This window comes from Schistocerca gregaria, chromosome 8 (genome assembly GCF_023897955.1).
Source record: "Schistocerca gregaria isolate iqSchGreg1 chromosome 8, iqSchGreg1.2, whole genome shotgun sequence".
NCBI classification, from domain to species: Eukaryota; Metazoa; Arthropoda; class Insecta; order Orthoptera; family Acrididae; genus Schistocerca; species Schistocerca gregaria.
The window spans coordinates 454,071,061-454,092,917 of NC_064927.1; the positions used below are offsets into that span (position 1 = coordinate 454,071,061).

The 21,857-nt window shown below is 38.8% G+C and overlaps 1 protein-coding gene across 1 annotated transcript in view; it reads left to right on the forward strand.

The window, feature by feature from the left end:
• The window catches only part of LOC126284215 (phenoloxidase 2-like), a 112,744-nt gene that overhangs the window by 83,402 nt on the left and 7,485 nt on the right, over positions 1-21,857 (forward strand). The window contains exons 8-11 of the mRNA XM_049982986.1: positions 250-414; positions 1,802-1,930; positions 7,340-7,537; positions 15,282-15,417. Coding sequence (XP_049838943.1) covers positions 250-414; positions 1,802-1,930; positions 7,340-7,537; positions 15,282-15,417 — 628 coding nt within the window. The remainder of the gene's footprint in view (positions 1-249; positions 415-1,801; positions 1,931-7,339; positions 7,538-15,281; positions 15,418-21,857) is intronic.

Consider the following 21,857-nt stretch of genomic DNA (forward strand, 5'->3'; position numbering starts at 1 on the left):
AAATTATTGTACTATGCAGTTCTTAAAGTAAGTCACAAAGTGTGGACATAAAACACCAATAGTGTTCTTCAGCCACCATCACACATTATGTATGATTCGAAAGGTAGTGACAGATGCTAAGATAAAGTGGATGTAAATTTATCCTGCGTCCTAATAAAAATAGCATAATTGCTTTCAGTTACTGTTACTGTGAATACTAATCTGTAGTTGTCACTTTTTACTTAAAAATAATTTTTGATGTCTTTTTAGGTAAGGAAAGAAATTGTTGATCTTACAGAAACAGAAGGAATTGACATTCTTGGTAACATGATGGAGGCAAGCTCACTGTCTATAAACACTAACTTGTACGGTGATCTGCATAACCTTGGTCATGTTATGATGGGTTTCTGCCATGATCCCGATGCAAGACATCTGGTAAGTGTAATGAATGTAGCTGAAGGAATGTGACACATGGAAATATAACATACAACAAACGTTAATCAGTATGCACTAAAAGTAAAATAAAATCAATTTATAATTTCTCAGAACCTTTTATCTTCATATTTTTTTATAGTGTTCTTGTAGTGCATGTAGAGCTCAGTTGGCAGACATAGGGTTCTGTATTAGGGTGGAAAAGTGAAACAAGAGTTAAAACACATTCTGTAGCAGTGATGACACCTGTAATGGCAATTTCAAGGTAAGTTGAAAAAGGAAGAGTATTAATGACTGACATATAGACAAGTGCACATCCTGTCAGCTATGATTAAACATTTATCAGCTGACATGCCTGCACTGCACAGCCTTTTACATCGGTATGACAACAACTAAACTGGCTGAGCACATGAACAGACACAGACGAACTGTCTGCCTAGGAGTAGCGGAGCATGCCCTCCAGCATAATTCGAGGGACCTCGGAACCTGCTACACCGTATGTGCCATTTGGTTTCTCCCACCCAACACCAGTCCCTCTGAACTGTGGAACTATGGAGATGGGAACTTGCACTCCAACACATCCTTTCATCCCTCCATCCCCCTGGACTGAACCTACGTTAAACAACCTCACTCCCATTTACTCCTCAGTCTTCTCCTCTTTCCCTTTCCTCTTTAGCCATTCACACATCTTTTCATCCTACATAGTTGTGTTTACCTTTATACTATATACCTCTTTACTTCTGTATGCATCCTCTTTGGTTTGAAGCTGGCACAGTGCTTACAGTAGAATATCTTTGGCTTCCCTCTGACAACCATCCCTCCATCCTTGCTACCCTCCCTGTTTTCCTTTCCCTGTTGCTTCATAACCTGGGTTGTGAGTAACTGAATCCACTTTCCCTTCTTTCCTTTCTTTCCCCTCTCTCCTCCCTGATGAAGGAACATTTGTTCCGAAAGCTAGGAACGTAAATTTTCGGTTCTGTTTTTTGTGTATCTATTGGCTGTACTGAGCTGAGGTAAGTACTGGCCAGCCCCTCTATCTCTTTGTTAGTATTTGTTTCACATCTTTATATGAGATTTTCCATTAATCATTTAGATCACCAATATGGAGGCAAATGCATTTCCTATTAATAGAAGTGCTATATTTAGAAAAATTACTCCTTCACTCTGATTGAGACTATGACACCAGCATTAACATGTTTGTATGCTTCATGGCACTGTTTAACATAATAATTTGAATATTTTCTGACTATACTTGTATCCCCAGTAGTTGTAAAATATCAGATAATAGCATAGCAACACTTTGTTGTTAATAGTAATATTGAAATGTATTCTGTCAGTCACTGTTTTGTACTCAGAGATTTTTCCTGAAATCGTTTTACTTTTGTTGCAGGAAACATTTGGTGTTGTTGCTGATCCAGCAACAAGTATGAGGGATCCTATTTTCTACCGATGGCACGCTTTTGTAGATGGAGTCTTCCAGGCACATAAGAGTGTTCTGCCAAGATACAGTGTCCAGCAGGTACTGTTTAACATAATTAATATTCATATATTCGTGGTTTCTTTTCCATATGTTAGTAAATTATAGTAGCATCTGCTTTCAACATTGCGTTAGTGTCAGTCCTGACAATTGAATTCTCTCAAACTTGATGGGCTCATTATTGAAACACAGATATCTTACTTCAAAATGTGATAAGTGTGTGCAACAAAGAGATATGTTCATTCTATGAAACAAATGTCATTTACAACAAAATACCCAAAATATCAGACTTGTGCAAAAAGGTTTCCAAGATATCAGAATGAGCTTTTTCAACTCCCTCCCATAAGATATAAAAATGTTCATAAATGTAATGTCATTGTTTATCAAGGAAATGACAAAACCTTCTTGTATGTCATTTATTCACTTGCTATACATTTAACTTAATACATCACCCACTCACATTGATGTGACCACTGGCTATTTTCTACATCAGTGTGCAATAACCAACCACAGGAGGCACATGACAGCACAAGCAGTGGAGGCTATATAAAGCCTGTTACGGGATGTTAAAACAGTGCAGTCTTTGTCGTATTATGGAAACAGAGTGATTTATCTGACATCAAAAAGGACAGATGATAGGCATTGGGGCCAAAGGTGAAAGCTTTTTTGAAACAACAAAGTTTGTAAAATGTTCATGCGCTGCCTCGGTTAAAGTGTACTGTACGTGGCAAAATGAAATTATTCACAACAGACCCCAAGGTAACTACAATGCACCGTGGGCCATAGATAATGTGTGAACTATGCCTGCAGAGATGTGTATGGGAAAATAGTTGTACAGTGTTGACCAACTGACCACCCAAATGAACCAGTGGGCTACCAGCCGTGTCTCCTCAGTGATTGTTCAGCGAATGTTGCCACTTATTGGTCTCTGCAGCAGGTGCACGATTATGCACTAGTGCTGACTGCTGTTTATCAATAAAGGCTAGAATTTGCACACCAATACCAGAACTGGACTTGCACTGAGTGGTGGTGTTTTCAGACAAATTGCGATATATGCTCCACTGGACTGAAAGCAAACACCCTGCAGTAATCGTTGGAAGAGACGAGTTGGCAGCATTATGGTCTGGGAAATGCGTTTGTGGCATTTTCTAGTGCGCAAAAAATCAGTTTATTTATCCTCGGTACAATGGCATCTACCAGCAGGACAGCGCAACATGTAACACAGCTTGCAGTGTACGTGCATGGTTTCAAGAGCACCAGGATGAGTTTACCATGCTCCACTGGCCACCAAACTCCCTGGATTTAAACTTAGTCCCAAGTCTATGGGACCACCTTGATCAGGCTGTTTGTGCCATGGATCTGCAACCAACAAATCTAGAGCAAGTGGCCAGAGCACTGGAGTCAACGTGACTCCACATCCCTGTTTATACTTTCCAGAACCTCATTGACTCTCTTCGAGCATGTCTTGCAGTGGTACATGCTGCAAAAGGTGGTTATTCAGGCTTTTGGGAGGTGCTCACGTTAATGTGACTGAATCAAACAATAGAATGTCCAGGATGGAATGTAACAATATTAGACAAGGAAAGCTGCTACTCACCATAGAGCGGAGATGCTGAGTCATGATAGGCACAGCAAAAAGATTCACTCAATTATAGCTTTCGACCATTAATGCCTTTGTCAAAAATAGACACACACACACACACACACACACACACACACACACAAATGCAACGATCTCACACAACTGCAGTCTGAGACAGCTGAAACTATACTGCAAGCAGCAGCACCACTGCATGATAGGAGTGGCGACTGGGTGTGAGAAAGAAAGAGGCTGGAAGGGGAGGGGGAGGGATAGTATGGTGGGGGTGGCGGACAGTGAAGTGCTGCAGTTTAAACAGAGGGCCAGAGGTGGAGAAGGGGGGGGGGGGGGGGTGGAGTAGCGGAAAGGAGAGAGACAAAATGAAATAAAAAGTCTGGGTGTGGTGGTGAAGTGACAGCTGTGTAACATTGGAATGGGAATAGGGAGGGGGCTGGATGTGTGACGACAGTGACTAACGAAGCTTAAGACCATGAGAGTTACGGGAACGTAAGATGTATTGCAGGGAAAGTTCCCACCTGTGCAATTCAGAAAAGCTGGTGTTGGTGGGAAGAATCCATATGGCACAGGCTGTGAAGCAGTCATTGAAATGAAGGATAGCATGTTTGGCAGCATGTTCAGAAACAGGGTGGTCCACTTGCTTCTTGGCTACAGTTTATTGGTGGCCATTCATGCAGACAGACGGCTTGTTGGTTGTCATGTCTACATAGAATGCAGCAGAGCAGTTGCAGGTTAGCTTGTAAATCACATAACCCTGATGGGATGGGTGATGTTAGTGACTGGACTGGAGTAGGAGGTGGTGGGAGGATGTACGAGACAGGTCTTGCATCAAGGTCTGTTACAGGGGTATGAGCCATGAGGTAAGGTATTGGGTTTGTGTAAGGATGGACGAGTATATTTTGTAGTTTCAGTGGATGGCAGAATGCCACTGTAGGAGAAGTGGGAAAGATAGTGAGCAGGATATTTCTCATTTCAGGGCACGACGAGAGGTAATTGAAACCCTGGCAGAGAATGTAATTCAGTTGCTCCAGTCCTGGGTCGTACTGAGTTACGATGGGAATGCTAGTGTACAGGGAGGTGGCATCAGTAGTTACGAGCAGGGCGCCATGTGGTAAAGAGACAGGATGTGTGGAGATTCAGTGGAGAAAATGGTTGGTATCTTTTATATAGGAGGTTATGTTCTGGGTAATGGGTTGAAGGTGTTGGTCCACAAGAGCAGAGAGTCCCTCCGTGGGGGTACAGTAACCGGCCACAGTGGGGCGTCATGCGTGGTTTGGTTTACAGAATTTAGGAAGCATGTAGAAGGTAGTAGTGTGGGTAGTGGCAAGGGTGAGTTGGAAGATGGACTCTGGAGAGAGCTTCTGGGATGAGAACATTTTTTTGCCACCAACCCAACCAGTCATACTCAACCTAAGATCAATATTGAACCTTGCCTTAGTTCACTCCTCCATCCTACTGTGATCCACCACCACTGCCCCCAAACCATCCCCTGTTAACTTTCCAGAATTTTTTAACCTTGAACCTTGCCTCACCATCCTTCCCCAAATCCCTCAACATGCAAACTAAACTTACATCCACAGAAAGAACTGCAGTCCACCATCTAAAAACTGATCCGGACCTTATGATTCTACCTACCACTGTTGTTTTGAACCGTAAGGATTACCTGGCAGAAGTACTCGGTCAGCTGTCAGATACTTCCACCTACAAACCTTGCTACAGTGACCCCATTCCAGTAATCCAGCAGAGTCTCCAGTCACTACTCAAATCCTTAGGCCCATCCCAGAACAAATCCAGCTGCATCGCACCATCCTACAACAACCTATTCCTGGGCCATCTGGAGGAATCCTTCCTAAAAACCCATATTTCTAAACCCCTCACCTGGTTCAGATTCATTGATGACATCTTTGCTATCTGGAGCAAAGGTCAGGGCACCCTATCCACTTTACACCAGAACCTCAAAAACTTCTCCCCCATTTGCTTCACCTGGTCTTACTCAACCCAACAAGCCATCTTCCTAGATGTTGACCTCCACCTCAGAGATGGCTACATCAGTACAGCCATCAATATCAAACCTACTCACCACCAGCTATATCTCTACTTTTACACCTGTCACCCATTCCACACCAAGAAATCCCTTCCATACAGCCTAGCCACCTGTGGTCGCCACATCTGCAGTGATGAGCAGTACCTCTCAGAATATACTGAGGGTCTCACTGAAGCCTTGACTCACTGTAATTATCCTCCCAACCTTGTACAAAAACAAATTGGCCATGCCTTATCTTTCCAGTCTCCTGCCACCTCCGAAAGTCTCACAATCCAGTCGCAGAGGAGCAATCCCCTCATAACTCAGTACCACCCAGTACTGGAGTAACTGAATTACATTCTCTGTCAGGGTTTTGATTACCTCTCATCATGCCCTGAAATAAGAAATGTCCTACCCACTATCCTTCCCCCTTCTGCAGTGGTCCTACAGTGGTAGTCTGCCTTCCACTGAACCTACGAAATATAATTGTCCATTCTTACACAATCCCTGCTCCTAATGCCTTACCTCATGGCTCATAACCTTGTAATAGACCTAGATGCCAGACCTCTTCCATATATCCTCCTACCACCACATACTCCAGTCCAATCACTAACATCTCTTATCCCATCAAAGGCAGGGCTATCTGTGAAGTCAGTCATGTGATTTACAAGCTAAGCTGCAAATACTGTGCTGCATTATATGTAGGCATGACAACCAACAAGCTGTCTGTCCAAATGAATGACCACCAACAAACTGTGACCAAGATACAAGTGGACCACCCTGTTGCTGAACATGCTGCCAAACATGATATTCTTCATTTCAATGGCTGCTTCACAGCCTGTGCCATATGATCCTTCCCACCAACACCAGCATTTCTGAATTGCAAAGGTGGGAGCTTTTCCTGCAATATGTCATATGTTCCCATAACTCTCCTGGCCTCAACCTTCATTAGTCACTGTCCTCCCCATCCAGCCCCCTCACTGTTCCCATTCCAGCACTACACAGCTGTCATTTCACCACCACACCCAGACTTTTTATTTCATTTTATCTCTCTCCTTTCCACTACTCCCCCCCCCCCTCATCTAAACTGCATCATTTCTCTGTCCACCACATCCACCATACTATCCCTCCCCCTCCCCACCCCGGCCTCCTCTATACACCCACCTAGTTGCCATTCCCATCATGCACTGGTGCTGCTGCTCACAGTGTGGTTTCAGTTGCCTGAGACTGCAGACGTGTGAGCGAGTTGCATTTGTGTTAGTGTGTGTGTGTGTGTGTGTGTGTGTGTGTGTGTGTGTGTGTGTGTGTGTGTGTGTGTGTGTGTGTGTGTGTGGGTGCGTGCGTGCGTGTGTGTGTGTGCGTGTGCGCGCGTGTGTCTGTTATTGACAAAGGCATTAATGGCCGAAAGTTATAACTGTGTGAATCTTTTTCTTGTGCCTGTTGCGAATCAGCATCTCTGCTATATGGTGAGTAGCAACTTTCCTTCTCTAATAATGTGACAGAATAGTGTATGAGCATAGTACACTCATGATCCATTTGGAATGGCATTGTAACTGTCTAACATGTTACACTGTAACCTTTCATACAGTTAATTTTATAATATATATTATTTTTTGCAGTCTCTTGGTGTCATTATTCATAATTGTGCAATCACATTAACCTCTATGTCTCTTTCTTGGATTAGTGTACTTTTATTATGTAATAACTTGACTCATAGCATAATGCAGCATTTACTGTCTAATAAACAACACACATATAACTAAATAAAAGTAAACAAATTTTTAAGCACAGTTTAGCTATTGTAACAGTTAAAAATTTTTATGATATACAGCTCAGTTTTGACGGAATTCGGGTTACTGGAGTGGAGGTTGCAACACAAAATGTACCGAATGTACCAAGTAATGAATTTGTCACATATTGGCAACAAAATGATATCGATTTGTCAAGAGGATTGGATTTTGCACCAAGAGGCCCAGTGTTTGTTCGATTTACACATTTGCAACACGCACCATTTGTAACTAGAATTACGGTGAGTATTTTATTACTCATATGCTTTGTTGATGATAAGCTGCATATATTAAGTTTTATATTGATTCTGACATTTCTTCATTAATTAATTCTGCAAATCAGTACATAGCCATGGGTTGATCACTTATAAAAAAAGTTATTTACTCCCATTTCTTATTCATAGCAAAATATGTTGTATTTAAGAATAGTTTAAAAAGAGAGATCTGAATGAAACACACCTGGCTGTCAAGAGAACAATGTGTGATGCCTTCAGTGACTACCATAGCAGAATATTGTCATATAATCTTTCACAGAACCCTAAGAAATTCTGATCATATATGAAAGCTCTTAGTGGCACCAAAGTTAGTGTCCAGTCCCTAGCAAGTGAGACAAGAACTGAAACTGAGGGTAGCAAAGGAAAAGCTGTAATCGGCAACTCCATTTTCAAATGTTCCTTTACAAAGGAAAACCCAGAATTCCAAAAACATTGATCATGTGAAACCCAAATCACTTTTTTTTTGCATGATATACTGAAAGCTTTGGACCAAGGCACCTAAGTCCATGCAGTAGTTCTTGAATTCTGATAGGCATTTGACTCAGTAACACACATATGCTTATTGGCAAAAGAATGCTCATGTGGGGTATGAAGTGAAATTTGTTGCTGGACTGAGGACTTTTTGATAGGGAGGATACAGTATATTATTATGTTATTATGGCTGGAGAGCCATCTTCAGATGTAGAAGTAACTTCATGTGTGCCTCAGGAAGTGCGTTGGGACCCTTGCTGTTCACTTTGTTTATCAATGACCTTGCAGACAATATTAGTAGTAACCTCAGACTATTTGCAGATGATGCAATTGTATATGACGAAGTACTGTGTGAAAGAAGCTTCATAAATATTCAGTTACATCTTGATAAGATTTCAAAGTGCTGCAAAGATTTGCAACTTGCTTTAAATGTTCAGAAATGTAAAAATGTGCATTTTAGAAAATGGAAAAATGTAATGTCCTATGACTATAGTATCAGTGAATCACTATTAGAATCAGCCAACTCATACAAATACCTGGGCGTAACTTTTTTAGGGCTATCAAATGAGAGGATCACATAGACTTAAGAATGGGTCAAGCAAATGGTAGACTTTGGTTTATTGGTAGAATATTGGGGAAGTGGAATCAGTCTACAAAGGAGATTGCTTACAGATCACTTGTGTGACTGGTTCTAGAATATTGCTCAAGTGTGTGGGAGCCATATCAAATATGACTAACAGGAGATGTTGAATGTATACAGAGAAAGGCAGCAGCAATGGTCACAGATTTATTTGATCCATGGCAGAGTGGCACAGAGATACTGAAGGAACTGAACTGGAAAAATCTTGAAGATAGACTTAAACTATCCCAAGAAAGTCTGTTAACAAAGTTTCAAGAACCACCTGTACATGGTGACTCTTAAAGTGCACTCAGGGGGATATGAGATCACTGCAACAGCTTCTAGGCTAAAACCATTTTCAGATGTTTGGTGTCAGTAACAGGAAATACAATTAAGATTTTATTAGAAACATAGGTCAAGCATTTGTTTGGCTTTCAACATTGTGAAATTTCTATAGTGCTCTTGAATCATTCCTCACAAACAACTGTGGTGCATTATGTCACGTCCTGCATTATTTTGTTCTATAAAATGAGGCATAAATCCCCTTGTCACAAATCTATGAGGTAGCTAAAGATTATCCAACAGTTGTACACAAATCAGATGAGTCAAAGGATAGGAAATGGAGGTAGGATTGAACGAGATAGGGTTATAGCCTGTCTGAAATGATATCCAATTTGTATGCACAGCGAACAATAAAGGAAAATAAGAGGAGATGAAATAAACTGAGGTTTGCTAATCACTTTGTAATTCTGCCAGTGAAAGCAAAGAACTTGGAGGATAAGTTGAACAGAATTGATATTGACTTGGAAGTGGTTCTAAGATTAACTTCAATAAAACTAAAACAAGAGTAATAGGGTGTGGCCGCATTAAATTCGGTAATGCTGGGGGAATTAGATTGTAACTAAGCACCAGATGTAGTATACAAATTTGGCAAAATAACTGACAGTGGCAAAATAAAGATGATATCAAATGCAGACTGATAATAGCAAGAAAAGTTCTTCTGAAATGGATGTTTATGTTATTATCAGATATAAGTTTAAGTGTTAGGAAGTCCTTTGTGAAAGTTCATGTGGAGTGTAGCTTCATATGGTAACAAAATGTGGGCAATAAGTAGTACAGTCAAGAAGAGAACAGAAGATTTTAAAATGTGGTGCTCCAGAAGAATGGTGAAGGTCATATTGGTAGATCTACTTCTATATCTACATGCATACTCTGTAAATAAAATAGAAAGAAACTTCCACATGGGAAAAATATATTGGCCTTTAAATATGTCTGCTTGTGTCTGTGTATGTGCAAATGGATATGTGTGTGTGTGTGTGTGTGTGTGTGTGTGTGTGTGTGTGTGTGCGAGTGTACACCTGTCCTTTTTTTCCCCTAAGGGAAGTCTTTCCGCTCCCGGGATTGGAATGACTCCTTACCCTCTCCCTTAAAACCTACATCCTTTCATTTTTCCCTCTCCTTCCCTCTTTCCTGACGAAGCAACTGCCAGTTGCGAAAGCTCGTAATTCTGTGTGTGTGTTTGTGTGTTTTGTTCATGTGCCTGTCTGCCGGCGCTTTCCCGCTTGGTAAGTCTTGGAATCTTTGTTTTTAATACATACATACTCTGTAAGACATCATACGGTGTTTGGTGGGAGAGGGGGACCATGTACCAATTCTAGTCTTGCCCTTTCCTGTTCCACTTTCAAATGAAGAGAGGGAAAAATTGCTGTCTGTACACCTCCATATATACTCTAATATATTGTCTCTTTTCTTCAAAGTCCTTATGTGAGATATTCGCTGGTGGCAGTAGAACCATTCTGCAGTCAGTCTCAAATGCTGGTTCTCTAAACTTCCTCGATAATGTTTCACAAAAAGAACGCCATCTTCTCTCCAGGGTTCACATTTGATTTAACACAACATTGATATTCCATCTGGTCCTGGTGACCTATTTGTTTTCAACTCTTTCATTTGCTTGTCAACATCAGCGAACCTTATTTCTATGTTCTCCGTACAGGAGTCCGTGCGACGCTGAATTGATAGTATGTATGTACGATCCTTCTATGTGAATGATTTTTTGAACTGAAATTTAAAAATTCAGATTTCCTTTTGCTGTCCTCTACTGCAACTCTAGACTGGTTGATGAGTGTCTGAATATAAGCCTTCAATTTGCTTAGTAATTTTATATATGATCAGAATTTTCTTGTATTCTCAGCCACGCTTTTTGCTAATGTGATGGTGAAAGTTGTATGCTTCATGAATCAAGTTTTTATAAATGTTGTAGGAAAGTTATTGTAGAATGCCAATATTCTTGCAAAACATAAATACTTTAGGATTAAAGGAGACCACTCACCAAAAAGTAGAACTGTTGAGTTGTCGATATGACACACAGGCATACACAGGTCCATGCCCCCAACATGGTGCTAGCTAGACTAGACTAGACCAGCCAGCACCATGCAGGAGCATAGGCATGTGTCTGTCTGTCTCTCTCTCTCTCTCTCTCTCTCTCTCTCTCTCTCTCTGTGTGTGTGTGTGTGTGTGTGTGTGTGTGTGTGTGTGTGTGTGTGTGTGTGTCTGTGTCTGTGTGTGTGTTTTAATATAGCTCATCAAAGGATAACTAGAAAAGGTAGAAAGATTTTTTTTTTGGCAACTTGACAGTGTCTGTTAATTGTCTAAGTGGGTTTGTAACAACTTCTTATTTGCTCTTTCTAACCTAAAAAATCTCCTAGCCTTCTTGATGGACTTATTAACGTTAGTAACTAATGTTGTTATGATGAATCATCATCAATAATCCCTGTCTGGATATTGAACTGTCAATTAGGTCAGCCCTGTTTATAGTTACAAGATTTCAAATATTTCCATTGCATGTGGCTTTTGAACTACCTGCTCAAGACAGGGAATGTGTTCAGAACTGTTTCACAGGTCTGGGTGTCTGTACCACCTGCAACAAATCCACAGACATCCCAGTCTTTACTAGGTAGGTTAAAGTCATCCCCAAGTAACATTGCACGATCAGCGTATTTTCACACTGCTAATTGTAGAGTTTTTTTGAATTATACTACAACTATTACAGTGGAATCGGCAGTCCTTAAAAAAACGTCGGATAATTAACTGGAGTTCACCTAGACTGGTCACTTGCATCCATGCAACTTTGTGGTCAGACTCAACTTTGACCTCAATGGGTGTAATAGTTTTGTCAACTGCAATGTACATTCCCTCCTTCTATTATGCCTAACCTGTCTTTTCAGTGTAAGTTACATCCCTTGTTGAATATTTCAGAGCTTTGTACTTAAGGTTTCAGCCAGCTATCAGTTTCAAGTTGAGCGTGACACATTTCCTGAAGTGCAGAAACTGATGAAGAGGTGCGTAACTAATAGAGGAGAATAGACTCACATGGTAGACTAGCATGGAGAGCTGTGTTAAACAACAATGAATATGCTTTCAGTGTGATGTTAAACCTTAAATAAAAAGTGAGAATAGGATGTTGCTGATTCTGCTGCTCTCTGGTATTTCATTAAGTTCTTGTTCACCCATGGAAATGATGTGTGAAATGGGATTTATTTGTCTCCCAATGTTCAGTTTTCAAAGTGTTTGATTTGTTATACATAACAAAAACTAAGTTTAAAGTGGAACATAGTTAAGTTTATTTTTTATTTTTTTAAGAACAAGGATGACAGTTCCTACATTATTTTGTGCACATTAATTCAAAATCATTTATGATTAAAACAGTTTGTTATGCAAGGCGCATGGCAAATGAATAAAGGAGAGCTCATTAAAAAAGAAATTGCTTCACATTAGTTTTACACACAGTATTGCAATGTAATTCACTTATATGATACAATTGTATTATTCAGATTGTAAAATGGCCTTTCCAGTATGTTGGGAAGAATGAGTAACACTTTTTTCACTAATTAAGTTACAGAGTATTCTTTTCAAGTGAATCAAGCTCCAAGTTAAATGTATTCCAGCCTTTAAGTTTGTTGTTAATGTCTGATCCCATATACTGTCCTATCTGCAAATGAAGTTTTAAATAGTCTAAATTAAACTTTAGAAAGTCCAGATTGGAGTATCATCAATATTATGAAAAGAATAGATTGTTACTCACTGTAAAGATGACACATCGAACTGCAGAGTGGTTCAACAGAAAGACTGTTATACATTGAGTTTTAACCAAAGCCTTCTTCATAATGGACACACGCACACATTCACACAAGCAAGCACATCTCACACACACTTGACCACTGTCCCTGGCTGCTCTGGCAGGATGCAACTGTGTCAAATGGAAGCAGCAATCTGAAATAAATAGTCTGTGAGAAGTTTGACATTTTCCAGTGTGCAATAGCTGTTAAGCAAGAAAATATGAACTTCTAAATGTACACAGGAGGAATTTTTGATATTTTTAAATACTGGTTGTAATAAATGTCTTTGCCAGACAAGACATACTTGTGGTCATTTTTAGCAGCCTTGTGGTGTTAGATGAATGCTTTCAGACAATTATCCTGTATCAAAGAGCTGAATTTAAGTAACTGTGATAGTCTATATGTGGCTTCCAATTTAAAATTTTGTCCATCTGAGACCTAAAAACTTCATATGGCTTACTTCTGCCATTTCTGGTCAATTAAGGTTACTTTTATTATATTTTTTTCATAAAATATTTACTGGTTTGAGCTGAAGGTTGTCTTTCTGACCTATGACATATACACTCCCCCTCTCCTCCCCTACAATGCAGTACAGTAAAGCACAAGTCAATCAGGTCCATTAAATAATGCTGGACTTTTTGAGGACCCTCTGTCCTTTGCTGCATCCAGCAATGAAAAGACTTCTTTGACTACTGCCACATGGCGTAGAATCAACTCAAAGTCAGTGATGAACTTCATCTGACGTAATTAATGCCTACATTCAACTGTATCCCTGCCCCACACCAAGTTATCTGCAGATAACTTTCCAGTTTCTAAACCCAGTTTTGTCCCAAGATCTATTCCCAATAAGTCCACCCTCACAATTTTAGAAAGAATTGTTGTACATTACTTCTAAACATAACATGGCCTGATCACTTTTTCTCCAGCCAAGGCTCCACCATTGTCAGTAAGGGCTGTAAGTGATGGGGCATTCTGCCAAGGTAAATCCACTTACAGGCCATGATGCAGTGATATTATTTCAGAGTTACATGACCTCCAGTCACTTCTCAACCCCCCCCCCCCCCCACACACACACACACATACACACACAACATTGTTGTCTGCCAGTGTTGCAGCTCGACTGTGTCAAGTAGTAATGTTAGGGAAAAAGGAGGCAAGATGGGGGTGGGAGAGAAAGAAGATAGAAGGAGAAAATTTCTTTCCTGAATTTATCTGCTTTCTCACTCCTCCATTCCACAGACATGCACTTATTATATGCTGTTGTACATGCACTTATTATATGCTTCCTAAGATCCAAAACACAATCACCCAAGTTACCACACTGATCACCAGTGCCCAAGGTCTTGTCATCTCTCCCAAAGCCAAATTAAACACTGAGCCCAGAACTCCTTCCTGGTAACCATAACCAACTACATCCTTTACCTTTCCTATGTTGAAGATATCATAAGGAGATCTACATATCTGCTGTGGACACTTAGAGGGAACCATTCTATGAAATTATGTTCATGGGCCATCTTTAGGATCCTTGGCAACCACCCACAGTTTTAACACATTCATGTGCTTCAGACTCCCTGATGATCTGAGCCCTTGGCAGAAAAACCCTATTATCATTCCTCCAGAACCGCAAAATCTTCTCTCTCATTTGTTTTACTTCTCCTCAGGTCAACAAGCCACCTTCCTGAATGATGACCTCATCTCACTGGTAGCATCACAAGCATCTTTGTTCACATTAAACTTACTAATTACCAGTCACCTCCCTTCTTCAACAGTTACCAATCATTTTGCTTCAAGAACTCCCTCCCACTGTGCCTGCCCACCCATGAGCACTACATCAAGAGAGTCAAGAAGCCCTTCTCCCAGTATGCTGAAGGTTTTGCCGAGGCCTTCACAAATTGAAACTACCATTTCATCTAAAGCCAGTAACAGTTCTTTTGTGTTCTATCTCTACACACATCCAATACTCCTTGCACTTTGTGCTGACTGGCCACTGAGGGTGGTACCTTCCTCAGTCAATATCACTTGGGACTGGAACAACAGAATCTCATTCTCCTCCAGGACTTTTATGACCTTTTGTAATCCTCTGGAATAAGAAACCTCTGCACTACCCAGCTCCTTCTAAACTAATATTCCATTGCCTGCCAGATCAGTGCATTCTAGAAATTTCATGGGTGGAGACACTGTAACTTATTGTTTATTCCTGCAACCCCTGTGGCCATACCACCTCTAAACTTGAGCTCCACCGGCATATCGCATGATCTTTTGTAATCCTCTCCATCCTTGTTCATCTCTTTTTTAACCTTCCATGACCTAACCCTCTCTCTTTCCTGTGGAAAGAACTATTAGATCTAAATTCATGGAAATGTGTAACTTTTACTTCTAAAGGTATCAGTAGCACTACACATCTTACCTCCTAAGGTAAGTATCCACAAGAAATTATGTCTAATTATATTTCAAGTCATTATTTGGATATGACACTTCTTCAGTTTATTTTTATTAATGTTTCTAGGTTGATAACACTGGTGGTCCAAGAATAGGCACAGTGAGAATTTTCATGGCACCAAAGTTTGATGAGAGGGGACTTCCAATGTTGTTACGTGATCAGAGAACTCTCTTCATTGAAATTGATAAATTCTTTGTCCAATGTAAGTCTCTCTACTACTTTTATGGAAATTTTCATGGAATATGCTTTATATTTGTTGAACGTTATTGATACTATTATTTATTTTTTGTGGTTATACTTTTGTACACAAAATCTTCCCCTTACCTAAATTTCTTTGAAATTAATACTGGGGCAGAGACAGCAGCGAGTAATAATAAGACAACATTGTTGACTGATCTGAAGTAATTCGTGTCTCACTCATTAAACTGTCAACAGCCAGTAATTAACAGTGGAATGAAGTACAGTCTGCCATTATTCTTTCTCTAGATACTCCATGAGAACTTTGATTAAATAGAGTTCATTAATCATGTTCAGTTCATTAATCATGTTCAGCAGTATTCCTGCTACATAACTTTGTTCAGCAGATCAAAAGTTCAGATTCCAAACAACATTGTATATTACTGGCTCTAGTCTAAATAGTGTTAACACTTTACTCTCAGTCATAATACATCAAAAGATGAGGCTGGTGTAAACAGAGACTGAAGGCAGTACAACCCGCATTACATAAAAGTATTGTATGTGACAAACCCACAGACAGATGACACAAATAATAATAATAATAATAATAAGTACCGTAAATAAATAAAAAATTAAAATCAGTACCTGTAAATTGGGGTAGTGTGAATGATTGATTAAAAAAAGGTGCGAGAATTCTTAGAAAACAAATTATAGGTATAGAACGTAAACGATATGAAAGTCAGATTCATATAACAGGAAAACAGTACCAGTACTTAATATACACGCAGTAAGCTATTGCAATATGTGTAATTTATGTACATTTAACATAGAAAGGTTAAATCAAAATTAACCCATAGGTACTCAAACAACTCATATTGATTATATTTTTTGTGTTACTGCTGTTTTTTAGATCAAGTTATATGCAAAGGTACACCATATTTTATAGATGACAATAACCAATGGACTGCAAGACACACCTTAATTTTTAACCATTTTTTTAATAACATTTTTACCAAGTTTATTATTAGACTGCAAAGTCAGACTAAAAAGAAATTCATAATTTATAAAACTGAACTGATCTTTAAAATCTCTGGAAATCATCATCTGAACTTTGTGTTGCTTCTTCTTCCTCTTTGTCTTTATCATTGTCCTGTTCTTGTATAAAATGGTCTTCACTGCCATGGAAAACATTACTTATGGCACACTGCATGAAAGATCTAACAATAATGTCTTCTCTCATTCTGTATCATGACTGTTTTATCCACTGACACATTTATTTGATTGTAGGTCATTTTAAAGCTCTCTTCAGCATGAATTCCTGTTGGGTTTCATCTGCTGTCTATTTGTTCCATTCCTGTTGTCTGCACTCTTTAAATGGTTTATTTACTGTGAGGTAGCAAATGTGAAGTAAGTCCTGCCAGAATAACAGTAAGCTCTGTATTTCCCTGTCTCAATTTCTCTTTCACAGAATTTTTGAAATGACTACTAAGCTGATCTAGCACAAGAAGAGATCTCTTCTTCAATAAAGCACCTTTCATTATCTCTCACACTGTTAATCCATAATTTCATACCCACCTTGTCCATCCAACCGTTATCATGTACTTGAGCAACAACACCTGACAGTATTTCAGAAGGTTTTGGGATTGTTTTGTGCTTGAAAATTGTGACTGTATTAAGTTTAGTACCATCAGCACAACATGTAAAGACAATAGTGCAGTGTATTTTTTCATACCCACTTGTTTTTATAATTACAGTTTTAGTGTCTTTCATGGCAACAGTTCTATTCTTGGCACAGCAAATGTCAGGGGAGATCTGTTCAGATTTGCCATTGGGCTTAGTTCCAAACTGGTTTTCTTTCGATGTTGAATAATAAAGCACTGGAAAGATAATATTTTCTCTTCATACTCTTGTGGCATTTTCTGAAGTATTTTCGTTTTGGTTTGCATGCTAATTCCATGATGCTACATTATCTCTGGAGCTCGGCAGACAGATGTGTATGAAGTTCTTGCTAAGTTAAGTGATTAATATTGAAAGAATAGCTAATTTAGTTAATATTACATTTTAGACTAGTGTATAACCATCTTCTCTAGGCTTATATACTTCTTGTTAGGCTATCTATTGAAGGTTTCATTCTTCTGAACATATTTAGATCGAAAAGGAAGTATTTCATAAAAGGCCGGTAGTTGCCAGTTATGTTTACGTTTTTTAGGCGTAAATTTCACTCAAGTGTAGATTTTCGTTTTGATTAGCGTTATCGCTTCAAAGTCAAATCAATTCACTTCAGTCATACAGAGTTTAGGTAGTAAAAACTTTTGAAGTAAGTTTAAAATTTGTTTACATTAGTGTTTATTTACGGATTAGTAGGCTACAAAACTGCTGTGGTCTTGCCAACTTACTCTCTGCTTTTGTGTTAAGTTTGCCTATCAAACCATGTGTCACAAATTTGGTGGTTGCCATAGAAATTTGAAGGACTGGGTGTTCTGTGTAAACTGTAAGTTATGGTTTCATTGGGGCAGATGTAGTGGTGAGGAAACGAGGGTAGAAAATGAGGCTCTTCCAAGGCAATGTAGATTTTGTAGAAAGGACAGAAAAACCGCTGAACAGGAGGCAAAAATTTGTGCCCTTAAGGCTGAATTAGAAAACGTAAACTTGCAATTATGTAGGTTAAGGGAGGAAAAAGATTCTGGGAACTGGGAAAAGGCAGCAAGCAAAAGGCAAAAAAGGGAAACACTTGAAAAAACTCCAGAAATTCAATTAGTAAATCAGTTTGGCTTGCTATTTGAAGTGGAGGAAGGGCCTCATTCAGATGTAGTTGAAAGTAGGTTGAAGCAGAATATTAGCTTAAAGAAAAAAAGAGAGGTCGGGATCAAATCAGAATACGAAAAGAAGAATTATGCTTATAGGCAGCAGTCATGGGAGGGGTGTGGGCTAGATGCTTCAGGAGAAATTAGGTGCAGGGTACCAGATCAGAAGTTTTGTGAAACTAAGTGCTAGTCTTATCCAGGTAACAGAAAACTTAGGTCAGCTCTGCATGGACTTTGAGAAGGAAGATCAGGTAATTATAGTTGGGGAAACAGGAAACAGCCTGGCTATGAATCCAAGATACAGTGTTAGGAGTGACCTGGATAAAATAGGAGCAGAAACTGAGCACATAAATGTGGGGTTTGTGGAGGTCTTACAGCACCATGATCAGCCCTGGGTAAACACTGCTGAAGGCATGTTAACACTGAGCAGAACAGGATGCTCCAGACACCGGCAAAATCTCACATAAGTATTGTTCCAGTATATGCTATTGGTAGGTGGGGATACACTACACATGGCCTGCACCTGAATAGGATGGGGAAAAATAAGTTAGCTTCTTTATTAGTAGAAACTGTAAGGGGGTCCACAGTCACACAAGGGGTGATCCCTGTGGGTAATGGGTCCAGGCAGACAGGTTTTTTTAGGTTAAAGCCAAAGTCCAGACAGATAACAATCAAGATAAATAGAATAAAAGAAACTTCATGTACAATAAGTAGGGGTAAAGCTAAGGGCAGTATCAACTTACTTCATCAAAATACCAGGGGAATAAAAAATAAAGCAGATGAGCTATTAGTGTGTTTATATGATCTCAAAGATGATAATGAGATTGACATACTCTTTCTGTCTGAACACCAAGTAACTGTGGGCATGGATAGTGTCAGTATAGGTGGGTATAATTTAGCATCTTACACTTGTAGATCTTGGATGGATAAAGGAGGAGTTGCCATTTTCATAAAACAAAGGTATAAATGCAAAACTCTAGAAGTAAGCAAATTTTGTGTTGATCAGCACTTTGAGGTTTGTGCATGTGAACTTCAGCTAGGTAATGTAGTACTGATATTAGTAACAGTGTACATGTCCCCATTAGTAGACTGGGAGCTGTTCATAAAAAAAGTTTGACTCCCTATTGTGCTGTCTTTCAGACAAAAAGGAGAAGTTATTAATCTGTGGTGATTTCAATGTAAACTTTCTAAGTAATCCTGATAGAAAAAGAGAACTAGAAGTCTTATTAACAATATATAACTTAGAATCAGTGATCAATTTCCCTACACATGCAGCTCAAGACAGTAGCACGTTAACAGATAATGTATTTGTACAGAAAGAGGATGTAGAACAAACATATGCTTTCCCTGTGGGAAATGGATTGTCAGACCATGATGCATAACTGATTAACTTACAAAACCTAACAGGATGTACAGTTCAAAAACCTTTAAGTAAAAGTGTGAGGTCACTCAACCCGGTATCTATAGAGCACTTCAGAGAAAGCTTAAGAAACGTTAATTGGGGACATGTATATAATGAGCCAAATACTAATGATAAATGCAACATATTTCTTGATACATTTATATCCCTCTTTGAACATTGGTTCCCAAAGAGAGTACTCTAATAGATAATGTATTTGTACACCAAGAGGCTGTAGAACAAACATATGCTTTCCCTGTGGTAAATGGATTATCTGACCATGATGCACAACTGATTAACTTACAAAACCTAACAGGGTGTACACTTCAGAAACCATTAAGTAAAAGTGTGAGGGTGCTCAACCAGTATCTGTAGATCACTACAGAGAAAGTTTAAGAAATGTAAACTGGGAAGAGGTATATAATGAGCCAAATGGTAATGATAAATGCAGCATATTTCTTGATAAATTTATATCCCATTTTGAACATTGTTTTCCAAAGAAAATTACTAAATGTAGTACCACAAACTTTTCAAAGAAACCTTGGATTACTACAGGTATTAAAGTGTCTTCAGAAAGAAAAAGAAAACTGTACGAGACAGCAAGAACGAGTAAAGATTCAGAAGTAGTTTTACACCACAAAAATTATTGTAACATACTGAGAAAAGTTCTAAGGAAATCAAGAAATGTGTATGTTAGAGAAGAAATTAACAACACTGGCAATAAAACAAAATCAGTATGGAATGTTGTTAGAAGGGAGACAGGAAAAGTAACCACTGGGGTAGGTAGTATTACTGTTAAAGAGAATGAGACCATCTTAATCAACAGTGCACAGGTAGCCAATATCTTTAACAGTCACTTCATAAGTGTCGGAGAAAAAACTGGTGAGAATAGTTGAAAAGAAAAAGCCAGGCAGTGCACGGAAGAGTCTGTTTTGAAATACTTTAGTAAGATTAAGTTTCACCTTATAACATCTTGTGAAATAAATGAAATTATTAAATCTTTGAAAAGTAAATGTTCTGTTGGAGTAGATGACGTCACTTAAGATATTAAAACAATGTTGAGCAATTACAGCTGATGTTTTGAGTCACATATGTAACGCATCACTGACTCAAGATATTTTCCCAGACAGGTTAAAATATGCCATTGTCAGGCCTCTCTACAAAAAGGGGGACGCCACAGATGTCAATAATTATCAGTCAGTATCCTTGCTTACAGCATTTTCAAGAACCTTTGAGAAAATAATGTACTCAAGAGTGGTTAGCCATCTCAACAGTAATGGGATACTTAATAAATCAGAGTTCGGATATCAGAAATGATGTTCCACTGAGACAGCAATATACAATTTCACTGTCTATGTAATAGAGACTTTAAATAGTAAAACGTCACCAATAGGAATTTTCTGTGACTTGTCCAAAGCATTTGATTGTGTGAACCATGACATTATGTTACAGAAATTACATTTCTATGGTAGAAATGAAATAGCATATGAGTAGTTTAAGTCATACCTACAGAACAGGAAGAAAAAAGTTTCCCTATATGAGTCAAATGATTGAAATGAGTTTTCCACTTCATCTAACTGGGTGAAATTACATTAGGTGTTCCACAGGGTTCAATCATGGGTCCCCTTCTGTTCTTGATATATATGAATGACCTTCCTTGCTCTCTGAAACAGGAAGCTGAAGTGACACTGTTTGATGATGATACAAGGATCTATATTAATCCACTAAAAGAAACTCCAATTGAAAATGATAAAAATAAGGCCTTTGGAAAAGTCATTAATTGGTTTTCTGCAAATGGGCTTGTCCTAAACTTTGAAAAAAATAAAAACACAGTACATCTAATTTTCTGCTGCAAAAGGTACAGTTCTTCAATAAATATAACACAACCATAGAAGTCAGTGAGCAGGGTGGGAGCATACTAAGTTTTTGGGTGTATATATAGATGAGAATCTTCATTGTAATTGCCAATTTTGAGGATATAGAAATTAGTAAGCTAACATACTTTGTATACTTTCACTCTCTGATGTCATACGGAATAATGTTTTGGGGTAACTCAACATTTAGACAGGAAGTATTCACAGCTCAAAAGAAAGTGGTTAGAATAATGTGGGGTTAATAGTCGCACATCTTTTAGGCATCTTTTTAAAAGATTGGGAATTCTTACAGCAGCCTCACAGTACATTTACTCACAAATGAAATTTGTTCTCAACAACGTGGAGCAGTTTAAAAACAACACTGACATTCATGATTATAATATCTGAA